General features: G+C 43.5%; 1 protein-coding gene across 2 annotated transcripts in view; it reads right to left on the reverse strand.

The window, feature by feature from the left end:
* Positions 1 to 18,737, reverse strand: part of CSTF3 (cleavage stimulation factor subunit 3) — a 71,790-nt gene that overhangs the window by 14,829 nt on the left and 38,224 nt on the right. Inside the window, exons 4-5 of one of the 2 annotated variants that reach the window (XM_066583257.1) lie at positions 1,647 to 1,679; positions 809 to 906 (exon numbers count right to left, since the gene is read on the reverse strand). In XM_066583257.1, the coding sequence (XP_066439354.1) occupies positions 809 to 906; positions 1,647 to 1,679 (131 nt within the window). Of the gene's footprint in view, positions 1 to 804; positions 907 to 1,646; positions 1,680 to 18,737 lie in introns of both variants that reach the window. The other variant, XM_066583258.1, reaches the window with a different exon arrangement.

Genomic DNA, 18,737 nt, shown 5'->3' on the forward strand with positions numbered 1-18,737 from the left:
AGGTGTCTTCAAATGCAGACATTTTTTTTTAAAACTCCTTCTAAAATACCCCATGATGTAGATTACGTCCAGGATGATTAAACTTGACCCTTTTTTCCCCACTCTTGTCCGTGGTCTGTGTGTAGTTTTGCAGCTCAGCCACATTCACTTGAATAGCCGCAGAGACCCTGGGTATGAGTGGGACTGATCCTTTGTATCATATCCTGTACAATCATTCATATCATTATAATGTAGAGAACCCTATGGATGATAATCGTCAAGATAATCACTGGATGTTCTGTGTAATTAAAAGCTGACCTAAACCAAACCCTGTCAACTGTGTGTATATATATATATATATATAGCTAGTAAAACCGTATGCTGCAATGTGATTATAGCTGTAGGCCGTATAGCCTGCAGCACCAACAGCAAGGTCTTTAATTTCACCAATCATGAGGGCTGGGTGTCAGGATGAGGGTAAATATAGATCATTGTGAGCTTCCATCTCCAGCCCTGTGGTTTCAGAAAAGCAACTTTAATTGTTGCTTAGTGGTCAGTGAAACTAGAGATACTGGACCTACAAGTGGAGCAGTGGCATAACTATGGGAAGTGCAAGGGTGAGTCCAAGCAGGCCCAATGCAACATAAACTCAATGGTATGTGATAGTTAGGGAATGGTTATAGACTTTGCATCAGGCCCAAGACCTCCAACTTATAGCTATGGTCTCATGAAATGTTTGTAATGCTCCGACAGGGTCATACATCCTTAGACGACCCAAGGTCCTATATAGCAAACGTACAAGGACCGTAATGATGCCTTGGATACCTACTTGTAGCTTGGAAGTTTCCCTTTTGTCTCCCGCACGTAGGACACGTAACATTTCCACAGATCTATATGTAAGACTTTCATCAGACATCTCTGAAATAACTGCAGATAAAGAAGTTTGGAGAAATGAACACAAGTTATACAGACCAGTTTCACACTTCCATTAAAATACCATAAAGACTTCCAATATATACGTCAGAGATTAGTTGTCTGAAAGCCGCCGGTAACGGTAGGGCCAGATGTAATGTGTCTGGGGGTGGCTCAAGCTTCCCTCGACAGATGACGTCCCAGGAAAGAAGGATGCGGGGTGGCAAGTTTCCTTTTGCAAATCTCATAGTTTACTGAGGCAAATGGATACAATGTATTGCTTCAGTATTTCACAAACTGTCTTGGGCTCGCAGGCCTACAAGATGTCAGCGATACATATGGAATAAGGGGACGGTGCATTTCATCACTTGATACTTTTGTTCTCAGGGAGATAAGTCAGTGTGAGAGCTGTCTAGCTGTGGCTTAACACCCTAAACACACCAACGTTTGGCCGAGCTGAATGTTTATGCGTATTGTGGGGGGACAGTTGCCGGGTGAAGGGTCATTTGTCCGACAGTTGCTGAAGGCGTTAAGGCCGCCTTAACACAAGGGTGAACCCTAAAGCTTACTGAAGACTGATGATTTCCAAGTCATTTTCTTGGGGATGTTCAGGTGGTAGTCAGTTGATGAATCTATTGCATCCTCCTAACGTGTATATACTGTACATGTATGACTATAACACAGGCAGTCGTATATTTATAAGGCTAATGGATAGAACTGGATTGCCAAGCCAAGGAACAGCAGACGGCACTCACCTTCTCTACCTTGTCATAATTTTTAGCTTTGACCTGTAGGCACATAAGAAATATGTTAAACAGATAGAACGGCATGTTCTTCTATCCTGCATCTAACGAGGACCTGTGATTAATCTCCTAAAATATAACCCAGTCATTGAAGGCCCAAATGTCACAGGCTACAATTTGTAGCTTCTCCATAATCACCAGTGATTACTCCCCGGACCGGTGTTACTGCACTCGCTGATTGTTGGCCTGGCTCCTCTCTCCCTCTACTATTGTTCTAAGGTCTAGGCTTCATAGTACATTGTATTCACAGAATTCATTCTGAAGATTTGTTTGTCCTTGCTTGGTTCCCAGATAAACACTTAAAGGGATTGTTCAGTTGTTAACTATTGATGGCCCAGAGTTAGGGTGCTTTTACATGGGACGATCTGTCGGGCAACAGCTGCCCAACAGGGTGACCCAGCGATGGACGTGGTTTTACAAGGGGGTGATCATCGTTCACTGGATAGAAGCAGAGCGGGGATCATTCCAGCCCACCCACATTCACAGTAAGCAGGCAATCATTCATAAATGGACTGCCTGCTTACATACAACGATACATCGTTCAGATTTCTGCATGCAAAAACTGACCGATGAACGAGAAGCAAACGACTTGTCGTTCAGTTGCTGCATGCATTTACAATGGACGATGCTTATTCAGACTCCCGCTGGACCTTCGGGAGTCGTTCCATATAAAAGCACCTTAAAGATAGGCCATTAATGGTAGATTGGGACCTCTGCTTACCAACTCTTTGCAGGGCCAGTGCACTCATGCACTGAGCTGATTTCTGCAGGAAGCAGACATCTCCATGCCAACCTCAGTGGCCTAGCCTGGTATTGCAGGCCAAGGTCCCATTCATTTCAATGGAAACTTGGCCTGTAATACGAAGCCTGGACACTGCAGTGGGAGCGGAGCTGTCTGCTTCCTACAGTAATCAGCTCTGTGCGCCCTCCTTCGATCTACTATAGATAATATGTCTGAACAAAAGGCCACCGATGGTTTACAACTGGACAATCCTTTTAAGCAATTATGTGATATGTTAGATCACTGCTTTGTGTTATTACGCTACAGCCCATTCCAATATAGGCAGCAGGGTGGAAGAGTCCAGCAGTAATGTGAAAAAGAAGGAGCTTAAACCGATAGCCTTTATCTAGGAAGAGATCATAAAAACAACACAGAGTGCAAAGACTTTTAATAGTTGCCCGTGTCAAGCTGCCTAGGTGTGTCATATCACAAGGATTGCCATGTCAAGCGTGATATATTAGGATTTACCCGGAAAGCATTCACTTCATAACAACATAAACATAGGCAATAGACATGTGAGACAAGTCAATGTAAAGCAGTTTCCTCCTCCCCAGCAGTCCGTCACAGATCGCCTTTGTTCAAAGTTACTTTGCCTGCGCCAACCTCGCATTAACGGACATCTAGGACTCCCTCTTTCCTTAAGAAGAGGCGCTTAAGCAGCTGCAGTGCGTATTATACAGTTTTATATCTCAGCTGCTGAACAATGAAGATGATTGAGTCAAAAATCAATTAATCGTGAATAGGGCAGGTTCTCTCTCCAAAAAGAGGGTCTGCAGCAGCTGAGGTGTACACTATGACGAGCAATTCATCCCCCACTATAAATGATATAGAATATTGTAAGTCATCTAAGTGGTCTGAACTTTCTCAAACTTTTATAGGCACATAAACTCTCAGTGGCTGCTAATATTCTTATCATTTACAGTTGGGGAGCAGTATATATGATTACACAACTTCCCACCTTTACTCTTGTGGTAAAGCAACCCTCTAGTTTCAGGTTAAAATTCTGTCCCGGGGGTTTATTATCTGTAGTTAATCGTGTCGATCATCTATTGGTTGCTTCCGGGTGCAGTTTTTAGGTGGCCAAGATGGCCGCCATTTTCTAACTATACTGGTTTGTGATTGGCTAATGTCGATCAAATGAGCAGTGCTGGCCAATCACAGAGCAGGTATAGCGCTACCAATGCATTCAGGACGACTATGTAGTCTAAAAATGGAAGCGGGCATTTTAGCCAACTGAAAACAGGGCCCCAAACCGGCGAAACCAAAAGATAGCTGAAAAATCAACTACCACCACCTTGGAATTTTGACCCAAAACCAGAGGGTTTGCATTAAGCGTTCAGTTTTTTTTTCGTCTTTACTAGTCAACGGTGTATGAGTTATATCAGTTTCTTGAAAAGCCAAATGACAACATATTGTGTCTGGAGCAGAGGTAGTGGTTGGCGCCATCACCACCCTCCCAGGCCAAACCCAGAGGCGGCGTACCCTCCCTCACCACCTTGTAGAGGAGTACCTGAGGATAGTTTCACACCTGCGCTCAGGGTCCCACTTTACGGCTCCATTCAGGATGGAACCGAATGGCACCCATTAACTATAATGGGGTCCGTTCAGTTTTCGCTCAGCTGCCCGGCTTTGGGAAGGAAGAAAAAGCGCTGCATGCCGTACTTTTTCTTCAGGTATTTTTAGCAGAATCTGCGACGGAGGTTCCAACGCCGTTGTGAAACCAGCCTGACTGAGCCACGGGTTATAGCTCCTTAACTTGCTCGCAAATGGTGCACATTTACCCAGCCCTCGGTAAAGGAGTGACCCTGGATTGGACTCCATCTTTTCATGGATTGCCTGTAATGGTCAGCAGATGCCTGTGCATTATATTATGGCTCCATTTTGCACAGAGCAATAAAAGGGCGCCCCCTGGCTGGTGCTTGTACCTCCAATAACATATGGAGGCTCTTTCTGTCGAATTCCTTATGACTCTAAAGTGAAAGCCATGGCATGCTGCACCTCTAGAGCTTTCCTACCGCAGAAGTGTTGCAGCTAAGGAAGACCAGCGCCATACCAATGGCACCCTGCCGATGCCACGTTGTGCCATCTTTATGGCTTCCAAGATTTACAAGTAGTTGTGTGCTGCTGCTGAAGCTACAGCTTGTATATTGGGCCTTGATTCCAGGCTGAAAGCTTCTATTAACAGTTCGCTTATTAGCTGACATTTGCAAAAGGGCAGGAGGACAAGTAGTAACACCGGGGGAGCGCAGTTCTCCTTCTGGTCTGACCCCAAAGTAATCATCAGTATTTTGTGTCACTGCCAGTTTTATCCTAGACTCCACTATTTGCATGGGGTCTGCTGCAGGAGGAATATAGTAGTGTTACACGGCCCGTACCCATGGGAAGTATGCAAAGTAGTAAAAAAAACACCCCCAGCTCGTGTCTCAGGAAGATGGCGGTTACTAATGTAACTTATATATGGAAGAATACCTGCAATATGACCCACTAACACCTTAAAACCTACAAGGAATCGCACTGGGAAGGGCACGACCCGAAGACCGGCCGATCCAGTAACCGATGTGCAGCAATCTCTAAATACAGATCCCAAATGTCCGTAGCAGATCCAGAGTAAAGAATAAAAAGTAGGAAAAAAATAACGCTCAAGCAGTAGAAGTAAAAACCGGCGGACATCGAAAATAAAATATATACTGACTAACACAAGTGGGGGCAGAAGATCTATTAGATAACCCCGCATGAAGGAACTCCTCTCCAAAAAGCAAATCGACAGAGGTTTATTCCAAGCATTTCGGGGATATTTACCGCCCCCCTATGTTTATAGCCCCAAAACATGTAAGCTTGGAATGAACACGTTTTTCTGTACATTTGACTTTTGGAGGCAAGTTTCTTCATACAAGGTTAGGGGTTTATTTCTGATGACCACTGAGATATGGCCCTTTTAGACAGAACGAGAATCTCACCGTTCTCATTTACCCAAGCGAACGAGCCGGGGACGTCAGCATCTCTCATTCGCTCTTGGGCAGGGTGTTTACACCGCACGACTCTTTGAGAGTCGTGCAGTTTTCGTTCACCGTTTCTCATAGGAACGTGGACCAGTGATTACACGGTCTGACAAGCGGACGAGCCGGCACTGGTTTTTATGCCGGCTGAAACTCCCGGCGATTGAGAACCGCCCGATTCTAGTTCGTCGTTGGCTCGCGTCTAATGATTACAGTTGAGTTTAAGTTTTAACGATTTTCTGAACGATAATCATTCAGTTTAAACAAGGCTTTATACTGATCCAATGTAAAACTTTCTTCTAGGTTTTGTTGTTTAATCTGGATGTAAGAAGTAATGGGCAGAATTCTGTTGACCATCCAAGTAAAAGCTAGATGGGTGGGATCCACTGATAGGTCACAGCTCTCCGCTCCGATTCATATGCCACAGAGCCTACCGAATGGGGTTGTGAGGCATCTGCCCTCTAAAGAGCCAACTAAGGCTGTTTTCATACTGCGCTGGGAATTCTGCCCCATTTGGATAGCAGTAAAGGGGAATCCCCGCGGCCGACTGGGACGTCTCTACATAGAGCCAAACAGCGCCGGGCAGACCCCACTGACTATAATGGTGTCCGCCTGCTTTCCACCGAGCTGCCCAGTATTTGAAACCAGATCTGTGACGGACCTCGGATGCAGATGTGAAACCACCCTATTTTATATAACATACAGCTATACAACTACGTAACATTTTTTTCCCCTCTAATTAAAGTTTTCTTCCATAACGATGAGCCCCGCTATTCCAGATCCTCATCCCTAGGCCAGAGGGGAGAGCAGCCACAAAAAGTGTGTCCCAATCTGCTTGACCTGCCCTGTATAACAGACAATTCAATGATCGCAATGGGCATTGCATAACACTTCATGAAGGCCATTTTACAAGCAGCGATTATCGCTAAAACGGCCACGCGGCTGAGCGAACTGTCGTCATTTTACAAAAAAATTCCGCGTACAGATAACGGCTTTGAATCATCTCCATTTCCTCACTAGCTAAAAGTAAAGTAGAAGTTGTTTGCTCAGGTACGTGTTTAAGTGAGGGATTATCTGGGCAGCAGATTCCATACTCTTCTCCTGCCATGAGTAAACAATGTACTCATTATATATGTATGGCAAACACAATGAGTACATTCAGGTCAGCAAGTCGCTCAAAAGACTGAACGAATTCCATTCAAATCGAACCAATTTTGAGCAGCTTCACAATGGTTTTTATGCGGGCTAAAACCAGTGGCCAACGACATGTGAACGAATAGTGCATGACTGCTCGCGTTTACACGTGATTATTGCTCACTTTCGGCAGTTTGAACGAATTTGGAGCAATAATTGTTGTGTGTAAAGGGGCCTTTATTCCCTGTGAAGTGTTGCAGACAACTCAAGCACTAAAACTATCCACACGCATTAGGTAAAAGTTGACCAAACCCACCAATTTTGCTGGGACCACAAAAGCACCCATGGTGCATATGCATGCCCTGACCCTCCGATGGTGATTTACATCTCTATACACAAGTTCCCACCCACCCTGATTGACAGCTTTCTAGCCATGTACTGTAATAGTTATAAAAAAGGTCAACCATGGCAAGTGAGCAAAATTTATCGGCCATCATATCCCTTCTTTGGCTGCAGACTTATGAAGTGAAATACGAAAAAACAAGCCCCCTCCCTCCACAGCGGGTGCGGGCCCTTAACCCATTAGATGTCGTGGTCAGATGCCGACATTTAACCCCTTAGTGACGGAGCTTTTTAGCGGGTGCGGGCCCTTAACCCATTAGATGTCGTGGTCAGATGCCGACATTTAACCCCTTAGTGACGGAGCTTTTTTGCTTTTTTCCATTTTTGTTTTTTCCTACTCCCTTTTAAAAAATCGTAGCGCCTTAATTTATCCATCGACGTCGCTGTATGAGGGCTTGTTGTTTTTTGCGGGACGAGTTGTATTTTTCAATGGCACTATTTATTGTACCATATAATTTACTGAAAAACTTTTTAAAAAGTCTAGGCGGAGAGAAATGGAAAAAAAAACCACATTCCACCATCTTTCGGTGCGTCCTGTTTCTACAGCACACAAATTGCAACAAAAATGACCTGATATTTTTATTCTATGGGTCGGTACGATTACTACGATACCAAACTTGTATAGTATTTTTTTTTGCTGTAGTACTTTTTTTTTTTTTAAAGATATTTAATTTTTTTCAATTATTTTCTGCAGTCATTTTTGCGCGCAATACCTTTTTTATTTTTTCGTCGACTTAGTTGAGTAAGGGCTCATTTTTTGCGGGACGTCCTGTAGTTTCCGATAGTATCAATTTGGAATACATACGACTTTTTGATCGCTTTTTATTGCGTTTTTTCTGGGAGACAGGGTAACTAAAAAAGTGTATTTCTGGCGTTTTTTTTTTTTTTTCCGACGACGTTCACCGTGCAGGAAAAATAATGCACTACTTTGATAGTTCGGACTTTTACGGACACGGCGATATCAAATACATATTTTTATTTTATGATTTAGATTTTTTAATAATGGATATGGCAAAAGGGGGGTGATTTAAACTTTTAGAATTTTTTTTTTAAACAATTAAAAAAACTTTATTGATTATTTTTTTTACATTACTTTGAAGTCCCCCTGGGGGACTTTAACATGCGATGCTTTGATCGCTCCTGCAGTATGACGTAATGCTATAGCATTACGTCATACTGCTTTTTTACAGGCAGTCTTTCAAGCCACCCTGTGTGGATGGCTTGATAGGCAGTCTGCTAAGGCAGCCCTGGGGCCATTCATTAGGCCCTTGGCTGCCATGACACCTGCACGGCTCCCCCGATCTCACCGCGGGGGTCCGTGCAGGACCCCCGAACAGCCTTCGGGGGATTTAAATGCCGCTGTCAGAATTGACAGCGGCATTTAAAGGGTTAATAGCCACGATCGGCCGAACGCAGCTATTGCCCGCAGGTGTCAGCTGTAATAAACAGCTAATGCCCGCGCTGTATGGAGGGAGATAGCGCCGCTACCTCCCTCCATACACGTCCTGCAACAGCAGGACGTAGTTTTACGATAGGGCTGTCACTAAGGGGTTAAAATTGCATGACCGAGTGAGAGCGCTCTATCTGTACTCTGAAGGATTCGCCCTAGTGATGCCATGTCACTGCCACAATCGTCTGAGCCCTCTGAAGGCCCACAGCCTGCCAATGATGCCCCCTATTAAGCCCTGCCTGTGACAGTATTGCAGTGTACTGTACAAGCAATCACAAGTTCAATACCTGACAGTCATCCCAGCACTAATCGCTGAGCTTTTACACAGGAGAGCCGATCGCTCAGTGAATGGAGGTGGAGCGCCGGAGATCGTTCCATCGCAGCGAATTGGCAGTCATTAAGAAATGAACGACTTGCCTGTTTACATGGACCCACTGTCATTCAGCTTTTAGGTGTGCAGCAACTCAACAATGAACGATAAGTGACCAAATTATCGTTCAGTCGATGGCAGCGTTTACACCTGGACGAAAGGGGAAAAGAACTAATTTTTTCCCCCTTTTTTTTTTCTGATAAGAAAAATCTTTGTTAAAAAAAATCAAAATGAACAAAAAAAAATAAAATCTCGTATCACAGCATTTTAAAAGACTTAACTATTAAAACAACTTATTGATCCACAATGAATGTCATCAGGAAAAAAATACACAATAAATCAGAACTTTTAGTCACCTCAAAGAAAATATTTACTAAAAAGTCATATATACACCCCAAAATGCATGGGGGAAAAAAGCAGCTCAAAAAAAAACAAAACAGGGAAACCAGCCTCATCAATGGGGAAAAATAAAAGTTATGGAGGAAAAAAATGAATGTGTTCTTAAAGCGGTTGTCAAGACTAATAATTTTCTTATAAACATGTTCTCCCTGCCATAAAATCGTCAACAGTCATCTGCTCACCTCTCCCAGGTCCCTGCACCTCGCTTCTCATCTGTAACGTTATGTTTACAGCCTGTAGCAGCGCTGAAGTTTGTGACTGGCTGCAGCAGCCTGTGTGGTCCCATACACAGGCTGCTGCAGCTTATAAACACAGACCGGAGAAAGGAGATGCTTTGCGGGGACCTCGGAGAGGCAAGTATATGACTATATGGCAGAGGAAAATAAATGTCAGACAAGGCCTTTAGGGGATAAAGACAGGAAGTAGTGACAACGTTATGGTATGTGTATGTGATACCATGTTTATGAGCGCTGAGGAGAACTCTTACTATTCTTTTTGATTCTACACACTACATCTTCAAATAAAGTAAAACGTCAAACATCTTACTTACCTTCCATGCAGTTTTGGACTCAAAGCCTGTTAACTGCGTGCATCAGAGCATGAAGGAGCTTGGACAACGCCAATGAGTGTTTGAATAAGTCATTAGAAGAGGTAACACCACCGGTTTTCACATCAACAAACTGGAGGCCCTTTTACACGGAACGATTATTGTTTTAAAAAAAAATAGTTGGATCCTGCGAATGTTCACTCTCATCGTTCAGGCTGGGTGAGTGGAATGCCTGTAGGGATGCTGGCTAGCCAGTGGGAGGGTGAAGAGGTGATTACTACTATGGGGGACCCCATTACTACTGTGGCCACTATGAGGGTCATCATTACTGTGCAGTTTTACCATTTCAATCAGCCCTTTGAAGGCCACCATAGGGCTGACATAAAAAGGAGTTGGACACCCCTGGTTTAGTCATTCACCAAAACGGGGAATGTGAATGACTGAATGATTTAGCTGCCTGTATAAACAGGCTGCACGAGCGAACGATAAGACGCTCTGTGTAAAAGAACCCTAAAAATGTGCCTTTTCCTTTTATGATGTCTATCTTCCCACACGTATCTTTTAAAAGTAGGCAGCTACTCCTTCCCCACCTCCATCGATGTCCACACACACACACACACACACACACACACACACACACACACACACACTTGCTACTACATGAATCAGGGCACTTATAATGGGACCCTTTAGGATTTCTCAGTAGTGCAGCCTCAGGTTTCAGGCCTGTAACTTTAAACAATTATTTTGCATCTGAGACGACATGTTTAATTTTCAATAGTCTTTTGGAAATGTCTTCTTGTAGGTCTCTTTTATCCACTATAGGCTAAGAGGCAGTGACTGATAGCCAAAAATCACATCCTTTTTATGCTGGCTTTCTCCGTGTGCTGAAGGAATAGCATATGGTAGTACTGCAGTGTATTACTCTTGTGGAGGTGAGGTTCTGTAAAGGCCCATTTAGACAACGATTATCACTCGAAAGATGTATTTTGAGCGATCATCGGTGTCATTTACAGTGCAAGATGATCACTCAAACGTTGGGCGATCACCTTGCGCTCCGGAGAATGCAGAAGAGGGGGGGGGGGGGGGGGGGAGGCACTTGTCTTCTGCATCCAACTGTTCCCCGCTCCGAGCTGTCATACAGCCAAGCGCTCTGAGGAGGGTGGCCCCGCTTGTCTTCTGCATCTAGTTGTTCTCTGCATGGAGCCCCTGGCTGTTATACAGCAGAGCGGGGTATGGAGAACAGAGCTGGACCGCCTATCCAGCCCAGCCTATCAGGGAGCGGGATACAGCTGAAACACTAGTATCCCGCTGCGAGTCCCTGATAAGGCTCATCGTCATCTTTCAGTACACTGAAAGACAGCGATGAGCGACGGCTTAACGAAAACTGCAGGATGTCAGTGCAGCTACACACAACGATTATCACTCAAAAGACATCTGAGCGATAATCGTGTCTAAATGGGCCTTATGATAGTTAATGGTCTGTTACTATGTCAAAGCTTACAAGTCTATCAAGACATAAGTTCTGCTATGGTGTGACCCTTATCAATAGGGCCCGTAAGTTATATGCATTTATAAATAACTACATTTATAAAAATTGTAAAAAATACTGACACAAAAGGGATCTTAAAAAACCAAAAAAAGAAAAAAAAACCCCTCGTCTACAATGTTGTCACCCAGGCGAGCAGTTACTCTCTGGTGTACCTGTAACAATGTTACTAGGGAAAGTTTTGGCTCGCAACACTTTACAAATGTAGAACTACACGCTGCCCACAGCTGTTTGCTGTAAATATTGAATACCATCAGTCACTAAAAAGCAGTTATTCCGTAAAAATGGGATGTATGAATGGATGACCTTATCCTTAGGACAGGCCATCAATATCAGATCGCTGGGGGTTTGACTCCTGGCACAATTGCCAATCAGCTGTTTGAAAAGGCTAGGGACAGTACTGTTCATTTGATAGTGGCTGTATCTGGTACTGCAGTTCAATCGCATTCACTTTTGAGAGGCACAAAGCAGTACAAAGGCCATGTGACCAATGAATGTGATATCATAGGCCAAGGAAGACCATGCTCTCCCAAGCACTGTAGCATCTTTAAACGGGTCAATTAATGGGGTTGTTAGTAGTCAGTCATCTACAGATTTTAGATTGATGACCTATCCTTACCATGGGTCGTAAATAATAATCAGAAACCTCTCTAAAACGTAGCAATATTAGGTCTCCCACCTTCCCAGAATAAAAGGATTAGGGTGAAGTCACATGGTATGGTTAGCCTCACCCAATCAAATCATGCCCACCCTGACGAGCCAATGGTCATGTGATTTTGCAGTAAAAAAGGTGCAGCCATTGGCTACTGGCAGTGGGCAGGGTTTCAGCCATGTGTAGCACTGGACCATGTGGCTTCACCATTAAGGTCTCACACCCTACTTAAGGACTCATATTACAGCTGTATTTAGTATGGAGCCATAGATGGGAACGCTAAGAAGTGCATGGAGCCATTTCCGTACCTCTACATGCCTCCCAATTGTGTCAGGAAGGGTATTACTTCTCCTTAAGGAGATCGCCTGGAAGGTGTGTGAGGAGACTTGCAAGGCCATCCATGCTCCTCTGGGAAATATGCAAATGGAAAGATTGAACAGTACCTCTGCAGCGCCACCTATTGGAAGGCAGCAGTCCAGCAAGTCAATGTCAGGCTTTTTAAACAAGTCACATAACAATGACTGGGAATTGTAACCTATTTGCATATTTCCCAGAGGAGCATGGATGGCCTTATAGGCCTCTGCACACACTATCTAGGAGCTCACCTTAAGGAGAAACGACACCCATTGTGACCCACGTCTATAGGCATCTCACTAGCCAAGCCAGGATCCTACTGCACACTGATTAGGGACAAAAAAAAACTCGAAACGGCTTTCTGTGTATGGTTATTCCGGATTTGGCTTACAATTCCCAGTCATTGTTGCAAGGCTTGTTTGTTTAAAAGGTCTGAAATTGACTTGCAAACTTTTGCTGCCACTGATTACAGCGACTTGTCATAGTACATCTAGTTGATGCCATCAAAAAGGGGCCATGAGCATTAATCAGGGACCTTGCCATTACACAGTTAATTTACACGAGGTGGGCGGAGTTGTGTCAATTGTACAACTTCCTTCTCAAAAAGTATACTACCCTACTAATCAGCTGCTGAGACCCCACCATCCACCAAGTAGAAATGCAGATGAGAAACAGGTTTCCAGTTGCTGCAGGGGAGGGGGTGCAATGCATGGAGTCTACCAAAGGGGGAGCCACTGTCAGATTTTTAAGGAATTATCTACAGCAAAGTATATTGAACGAATTTGTACGCAATGAAATATGATAAAGAAAACAGCAGAATTTATTGTAAAAGTTAGTTTAATTAAATGTTTAGCTAAAGAAATCAGCACAAGCTTCTCAAAGAAACTGCAGTGTGAAAAGGTATTTCTAATAGCAATCACAAGTAAATTCTTATGTAAAAATACATAAAATAAAGAACACTAAATGATTATATATATATATATATACACATATATATACATATACACACACACACACACACACACACACACACACACACACACACACACACACACACATACATACATACATACACACACACACTAGAGTTGAGCGAACATAACTCTTCCGAGCTTGATGCTCGTTCAAGTATTAGCATACTCGATGGTGCTCGCTACTTGAGCAGGCATCACGCAGTGTTTGACCCCGCCCCAGTTTTGGCCCCTCTCCGCCACTGCATACGTCAATGGTAGTTTGTGGCTGGCTTGGCAGAGGGGGCAGAGAGAGGGAGAAAACGAACCAGGAAAAAAGAAAAAAGCCCGGCAACCGGCTGCTCCCATACAAAAATGCCTGAGTCTCCCATTGAAGCCAATGGGGGTCAAATAAGTAGAGTCTATGGCAGCATGGATGGATGCAAGTAAAAAATAACTTCTATTCCCCCATTGTATAAAAGCTGCAACGTTTTGATCTTAGAAAAAGATCTTAGTCAAGCATGTCTTTTCTAAGATCAAAACGTTGCAGCTTTTATACAATGGGGGAATAAAAGTTATTTTTTACCTGCATCCATCCATGCTGCCATGGACTCTACTTATTTGAACTGTCTATTTTGGGGTCTTGATCCGGATCATGGCCCGTGGTGCGCATATTTTCAAGTCCTGCCTTGTTGGAACTCTGGTGAGTGCCGCTAGTGGTTCTGTTTATGCCATTTGTAGCCAATGGGGTTCGTTACTCGAATAGAGCCCTCGAATTTTACGAAAAGCTCGACTCGAATAATGAGGACCCGAGCATTTGGGTGCTCGCTCATCTGTAATATACACACAACACGTTGACACTTAGATCTGTTCATCAAGTTAAAAATGTACGAATTAATGTAAGGAGATTCATGGCACAAACTCACTGCAAAAATATACATGCTCATAATATAAAAAAGTCCCTTTTACGTGGCACGATCCTGCAAATGGCTCATTAGACTGAGTAGTCTGTACGATAAATGTGCAGTATGAACACATGCAGGGAAAGACTGATCAGCGATAAATAGCTGATCGGCGATAAATAGCTCATCGGATCTTTAGGCGCTTTAGGATAAACGATTGTTCAAAAAAAATCATTCAAATGAGCGAAAGTGAACGACAGTCATAAACAGTCTGAATGTGAGCCAGTGATGAATGAACACTGTTCGCTTTTCATTCATTCTTTTTATGCAGGCATAAAAACCATCACTGACTCGTTATCGTATCATTCAGTTTAAACAGCAATCGATCAGTGCCCCTCATTCACTTCAATGTGAAAAACCGAACGAGCGCCGTTTAAAGCGATAAGTGAACGAGCAAACGATGATTTTTATGCTTGTGTAAAATGGAACATCCGTTACTTTTGCTTGTTTAAATAATTATTGTTCTGCCTAAAACCAACTTTAAGCTGCTTTCACACAGCCGAGAAAATTGTGCGAGATGTGTGTGATGTGAGATGCACAAATTTTGCACATATACTGTTATGTGTTGATTAGAGATGAGCGAGCATACTCGCTATGGGCAAATACTCGAGCGAGTATTGCCTTTTGCGAGTACCTGCACGCTCGTCTCAAAGGACAGGGAGCGGGGAGGAACGAGCGGGATCTCTCCTCCCCCCCCCCCCCCCCCCCCCCGCGCTCACTCCCACAACTCACCGCTCACCCCCGCTAGCACCAGAATCTTTTGAGACGAGCGGGCAGGTACTCGAAAAAGACAATACTCGCTCAAGTATTTGCCCTTAGCGAGTACGCTCGCTCATCTCTAGTGTTGATCCTTTTATCTGTTCTTGCTTCTTCCTAACCTACACATTATAGAAGTAGGCATTTATAAGGTGGGACATTATAACTAATCAGGCTTTCTACTTCTGGAAGACATAAAAAGGGCTCATTGGAGTTAGCATTTTTTTTTCCCCTCGACCTGCTTTACCATCAGAGAAGCAAAACTGATTTCAGTGGAATTTCAAAAAATTCAGTTACACTCTGATCCATTTGATTACAGTTTGTGTGAAAAAAAACCCCACAGACTGGGCAGCTTTCTTTCCAGTAAAAGAATAAAAATGACTAGAAAGAACCTCTACCCACCGACCCCCTGTTACTTTATAGTCATTAGGTGGTGGCGCTGAACTGAAAGGTTTGCTGTCCATTTATCAGATCGGTTTTAAATAAACTTGAGCATTAGAGAATGATCCGCTAAACACAGATCTAAAACGGAACACACTGGAGACAAACTGGTAGATCTGGTCCTTTGGTTGAAGGATCCGTCTACCATCCTGTAAATTTACACCTAAACTGGCATAATTAATATATCAGAAATCTATTCCTGCTCGTAGCTGACCAAGATCTTTCTTTTTGTGCACAAATGAGCCAAGTGAAGACATCTGGGTGCATTCTCCTTCATATGCTGGCTTTAATAAACCCCAACCGTGATTAAAGGGGTTTCTAAGCCTATAATCACCCGTCCCGGACCCCACAGCTCTAACATCACATCTCCCATTCTGCAGTACAAGAAAACCATACGCCGGCAGCACAGCCTGGATGCTGTTCCCAACGAGGCAGATAAAAAAATGCAGTAACAGGCTGGAGCCGAAAATCAAAGCTCCACCAAATGCAAGAAACTAAAGAAATAGTGCGACAGCGTAAATGGTGCAAAAAAAAGATACTTTATTCCTCCTGCTTGATAAAGACTACCAAGTTGAAATGTCGCTCATTCGTTCGGAGGAACAACGTATCTTCTTTGCACCAGTTATACGGTCATACTAGCTAGTTTGCTCCATTCCGCAGTAAGTCTGTATACAGAACATCATGGACCGCTACAGCCGGTCGTGGGGCTCAGTGGGGCACCGTAAAACTCAAATAGACACCGGCTATAAGCAGATCTAGATTTGCACTATAATTTACCCCAACCTCTGACATAAATAACAAATTTGTTGGACCGATGGTGGCGCCATCCCACCCCCAAATCTCATACAGCTCCAACACTTCAACAGTGGAGGGAGAAGGTTAAAAGTCATACTTCATCCACAAATACAGCATACATCAAAATATGACTTTTATGCACCAAAAACAACTGTCAAACTGTTTAGAAACTCCCCTGGTGTTACGCTGATTGTCTAAATCCAATTACATCTGCTCTTCATATCACTACCATCTGTGGTTATTAAAGTGACTTTGTTATCCTTGTGATTCCACGTTTCTGCTCTCCAGAACTGGTAACGTATTACCAGAGGCGTAACTGGAAGCTCCTGGGCCCCAATGCAAAACCTGTAACAGGGCCCCCAACTATAATGCTTTACTCATAGTACTGGGCTCCCTATATGGAGAAGAGAGGCCTTATGGGCCCCTAAGGCTCCTGGGCCCGGGTGCAACCGCATCCCCTATAGTTACGCTCCTGCGTATTACTATTTTCAGTTCTCTTGGGTTATAAGCTACACACCACTGACTATACCCCCGGACCTCTTGGTGAGCAGCCCATAACTTCTTGTATCGCTGTCAGATGCAGTTGGTAACATTCGTAAAGTTGCATGTACCAAATGGGTATTTGCACCACATCAAATGAAGCTCAGATGACAAATCAAGGAATAAGCCCAAAGCATCAATTTATCGTTTTAATCTATGATCTTTTCACAAAATCTCTAGGGCACGGCCGACCTAAGGCATTGTGACGTGTTTAGGACTTGTCCGGGGTCTACTGGTTACCGAGAATTTAGACCCAGAATTCAAAGGATTCCAATTGAAAAGTTCTGTTTTGGTTGAGCCAACAGATAAATGTAACAATCCCTGTAACAACTCCAGACAGACAGAAGTTGCTGCCATTCAGACATTATTTTGAGGGGTTTTTGAAGTATTTACCGTAGAATAAAAATACTTCACCTACTCTATAGGTTAAACAGTTGAAGGTACTGAAGACCTGGCAGCCCCTGTTGGTGGGACATACAGAGCACATTACTCAGGAGGCCACAACTAGCACAGAAGAAAGCGGCATCTATGATCTCCCAAGACATAACTAAAGTGATATTCTGAAATTACGTTTTGTTTTTTTCTCAAGCAAAACCTCATGTTTTTAACAATTATTTGCTGTAACTACATTTTACATTCACATAACCTTTAAAAGGAGCTTCCTGGACAAATAGTTCATCAGACGTTAGTCGATGGGGACCTCCCACTCAGTATCCGTAGTGATCAGCTGATCACCCGTCCCGATGTCAATGCAATCGTAGCCAGAAGTATAGTAGGAGGCTTCAACTTTCATTGATTTCAACAGCAGTGAAGTCCTTTATGATGCTCCTGCCTCCGTTTCCTATGACAAGCAGCCCACTGCACTGGCTGACACAGGGAGCCAGATCAGCTGATCGCCGGGAATCCCGAGTAGCAGGTCCCTGGCGTTCAACTGTTGATCGCATATCTCGAGGATAGGTCATTAACCCCCTTCAGTGGCACGCCTAGAAAATCTCTGGGGCTTGCTGCACTGACCATGCAGTTAAACCACGGAAGATTTCCGTGGACAGCTCTAGTGCTGAAACGTGCAGAGCACTGAGCAGTCATCTGAAATCTACCGGGATTTTAATTGCATGGTTGACTCATTTACTAAACCTGCCATTTAAGGGGTTAAAATAATTTGCCTGGAAAACCCTTTAAAAGCAACCCTCTAGTTTCAGGGCAAAATTCTGTCTCTGTGGCAGGGGCGTATTACCTGCAACTGCTGTTCTCTGCTGTCCGTCCAAGTTGCAGGTTCAGGTAATATACTACCCACCCTCTCTGGCCCCGGGCTAGAAGTCTATCCCAAAACCAAAGGGTCGCTTTAACACTTTTCAATCTTCTTGCCACCCGCACACTCCCCGGCTCTTATTATTTTGGGTAGGAAAGCTCATTGTTCCTAGGAATTATTCAATAGAAACACACAATAATGACCCGTCAAGATGATTTTATTAGCAATTTTTTGAAAATTAAACGAGTTATGAGTGTTTCATAGCAGGAAGATCATTTATCATAATCCTGTAAATATATGTACGTAGATATTACATACTATATACATGTAAGACTATCAATTTTTAATTTCTCTGATAGATATCCATCTCTGTAATACAGTGCCATACAGGGGCATCCTATAATTGCATACAATGTGTACAACATATGTGTTACACTATGCAGAACAGTGCTTCGATGTCAGATGCTGTTCTGCATAGGTTTATACAGTATGCAGGACAGTGTAATTAATTATATATAATTTTTTTCCCCCTGCCCGTGTATTTCACAAACAGCAGACGGACCCCATTAGTCTATTAGGCTACAGACACAAATGTGGGAAGAAAAAAAAAAAAAAAGAAATCAATGAATGTCTTATTCTCATTCATATCTGGAGAAAAGGACTTGCAATGTGCACCGTCCATGCACATTGGACAGCACATGGTTAGGTGTTCGTCT

This window comes from Eleutherodactylus coqui, chromosome 11 (genome assembly GCF_035609145.1).
Source record: "Eleutherodactylus coqui strain aEleCoq1 chromosome 11, aEleCoq1.hap1, whole genome shotgun sequence".
NCBI classification, from domain to species: Eukaryota; Metazoa; Chordata; class Amphibia; order Anura; family Eleutherodactylidae; genus Eleutherodactylus; species Eleutherodactylus coqui.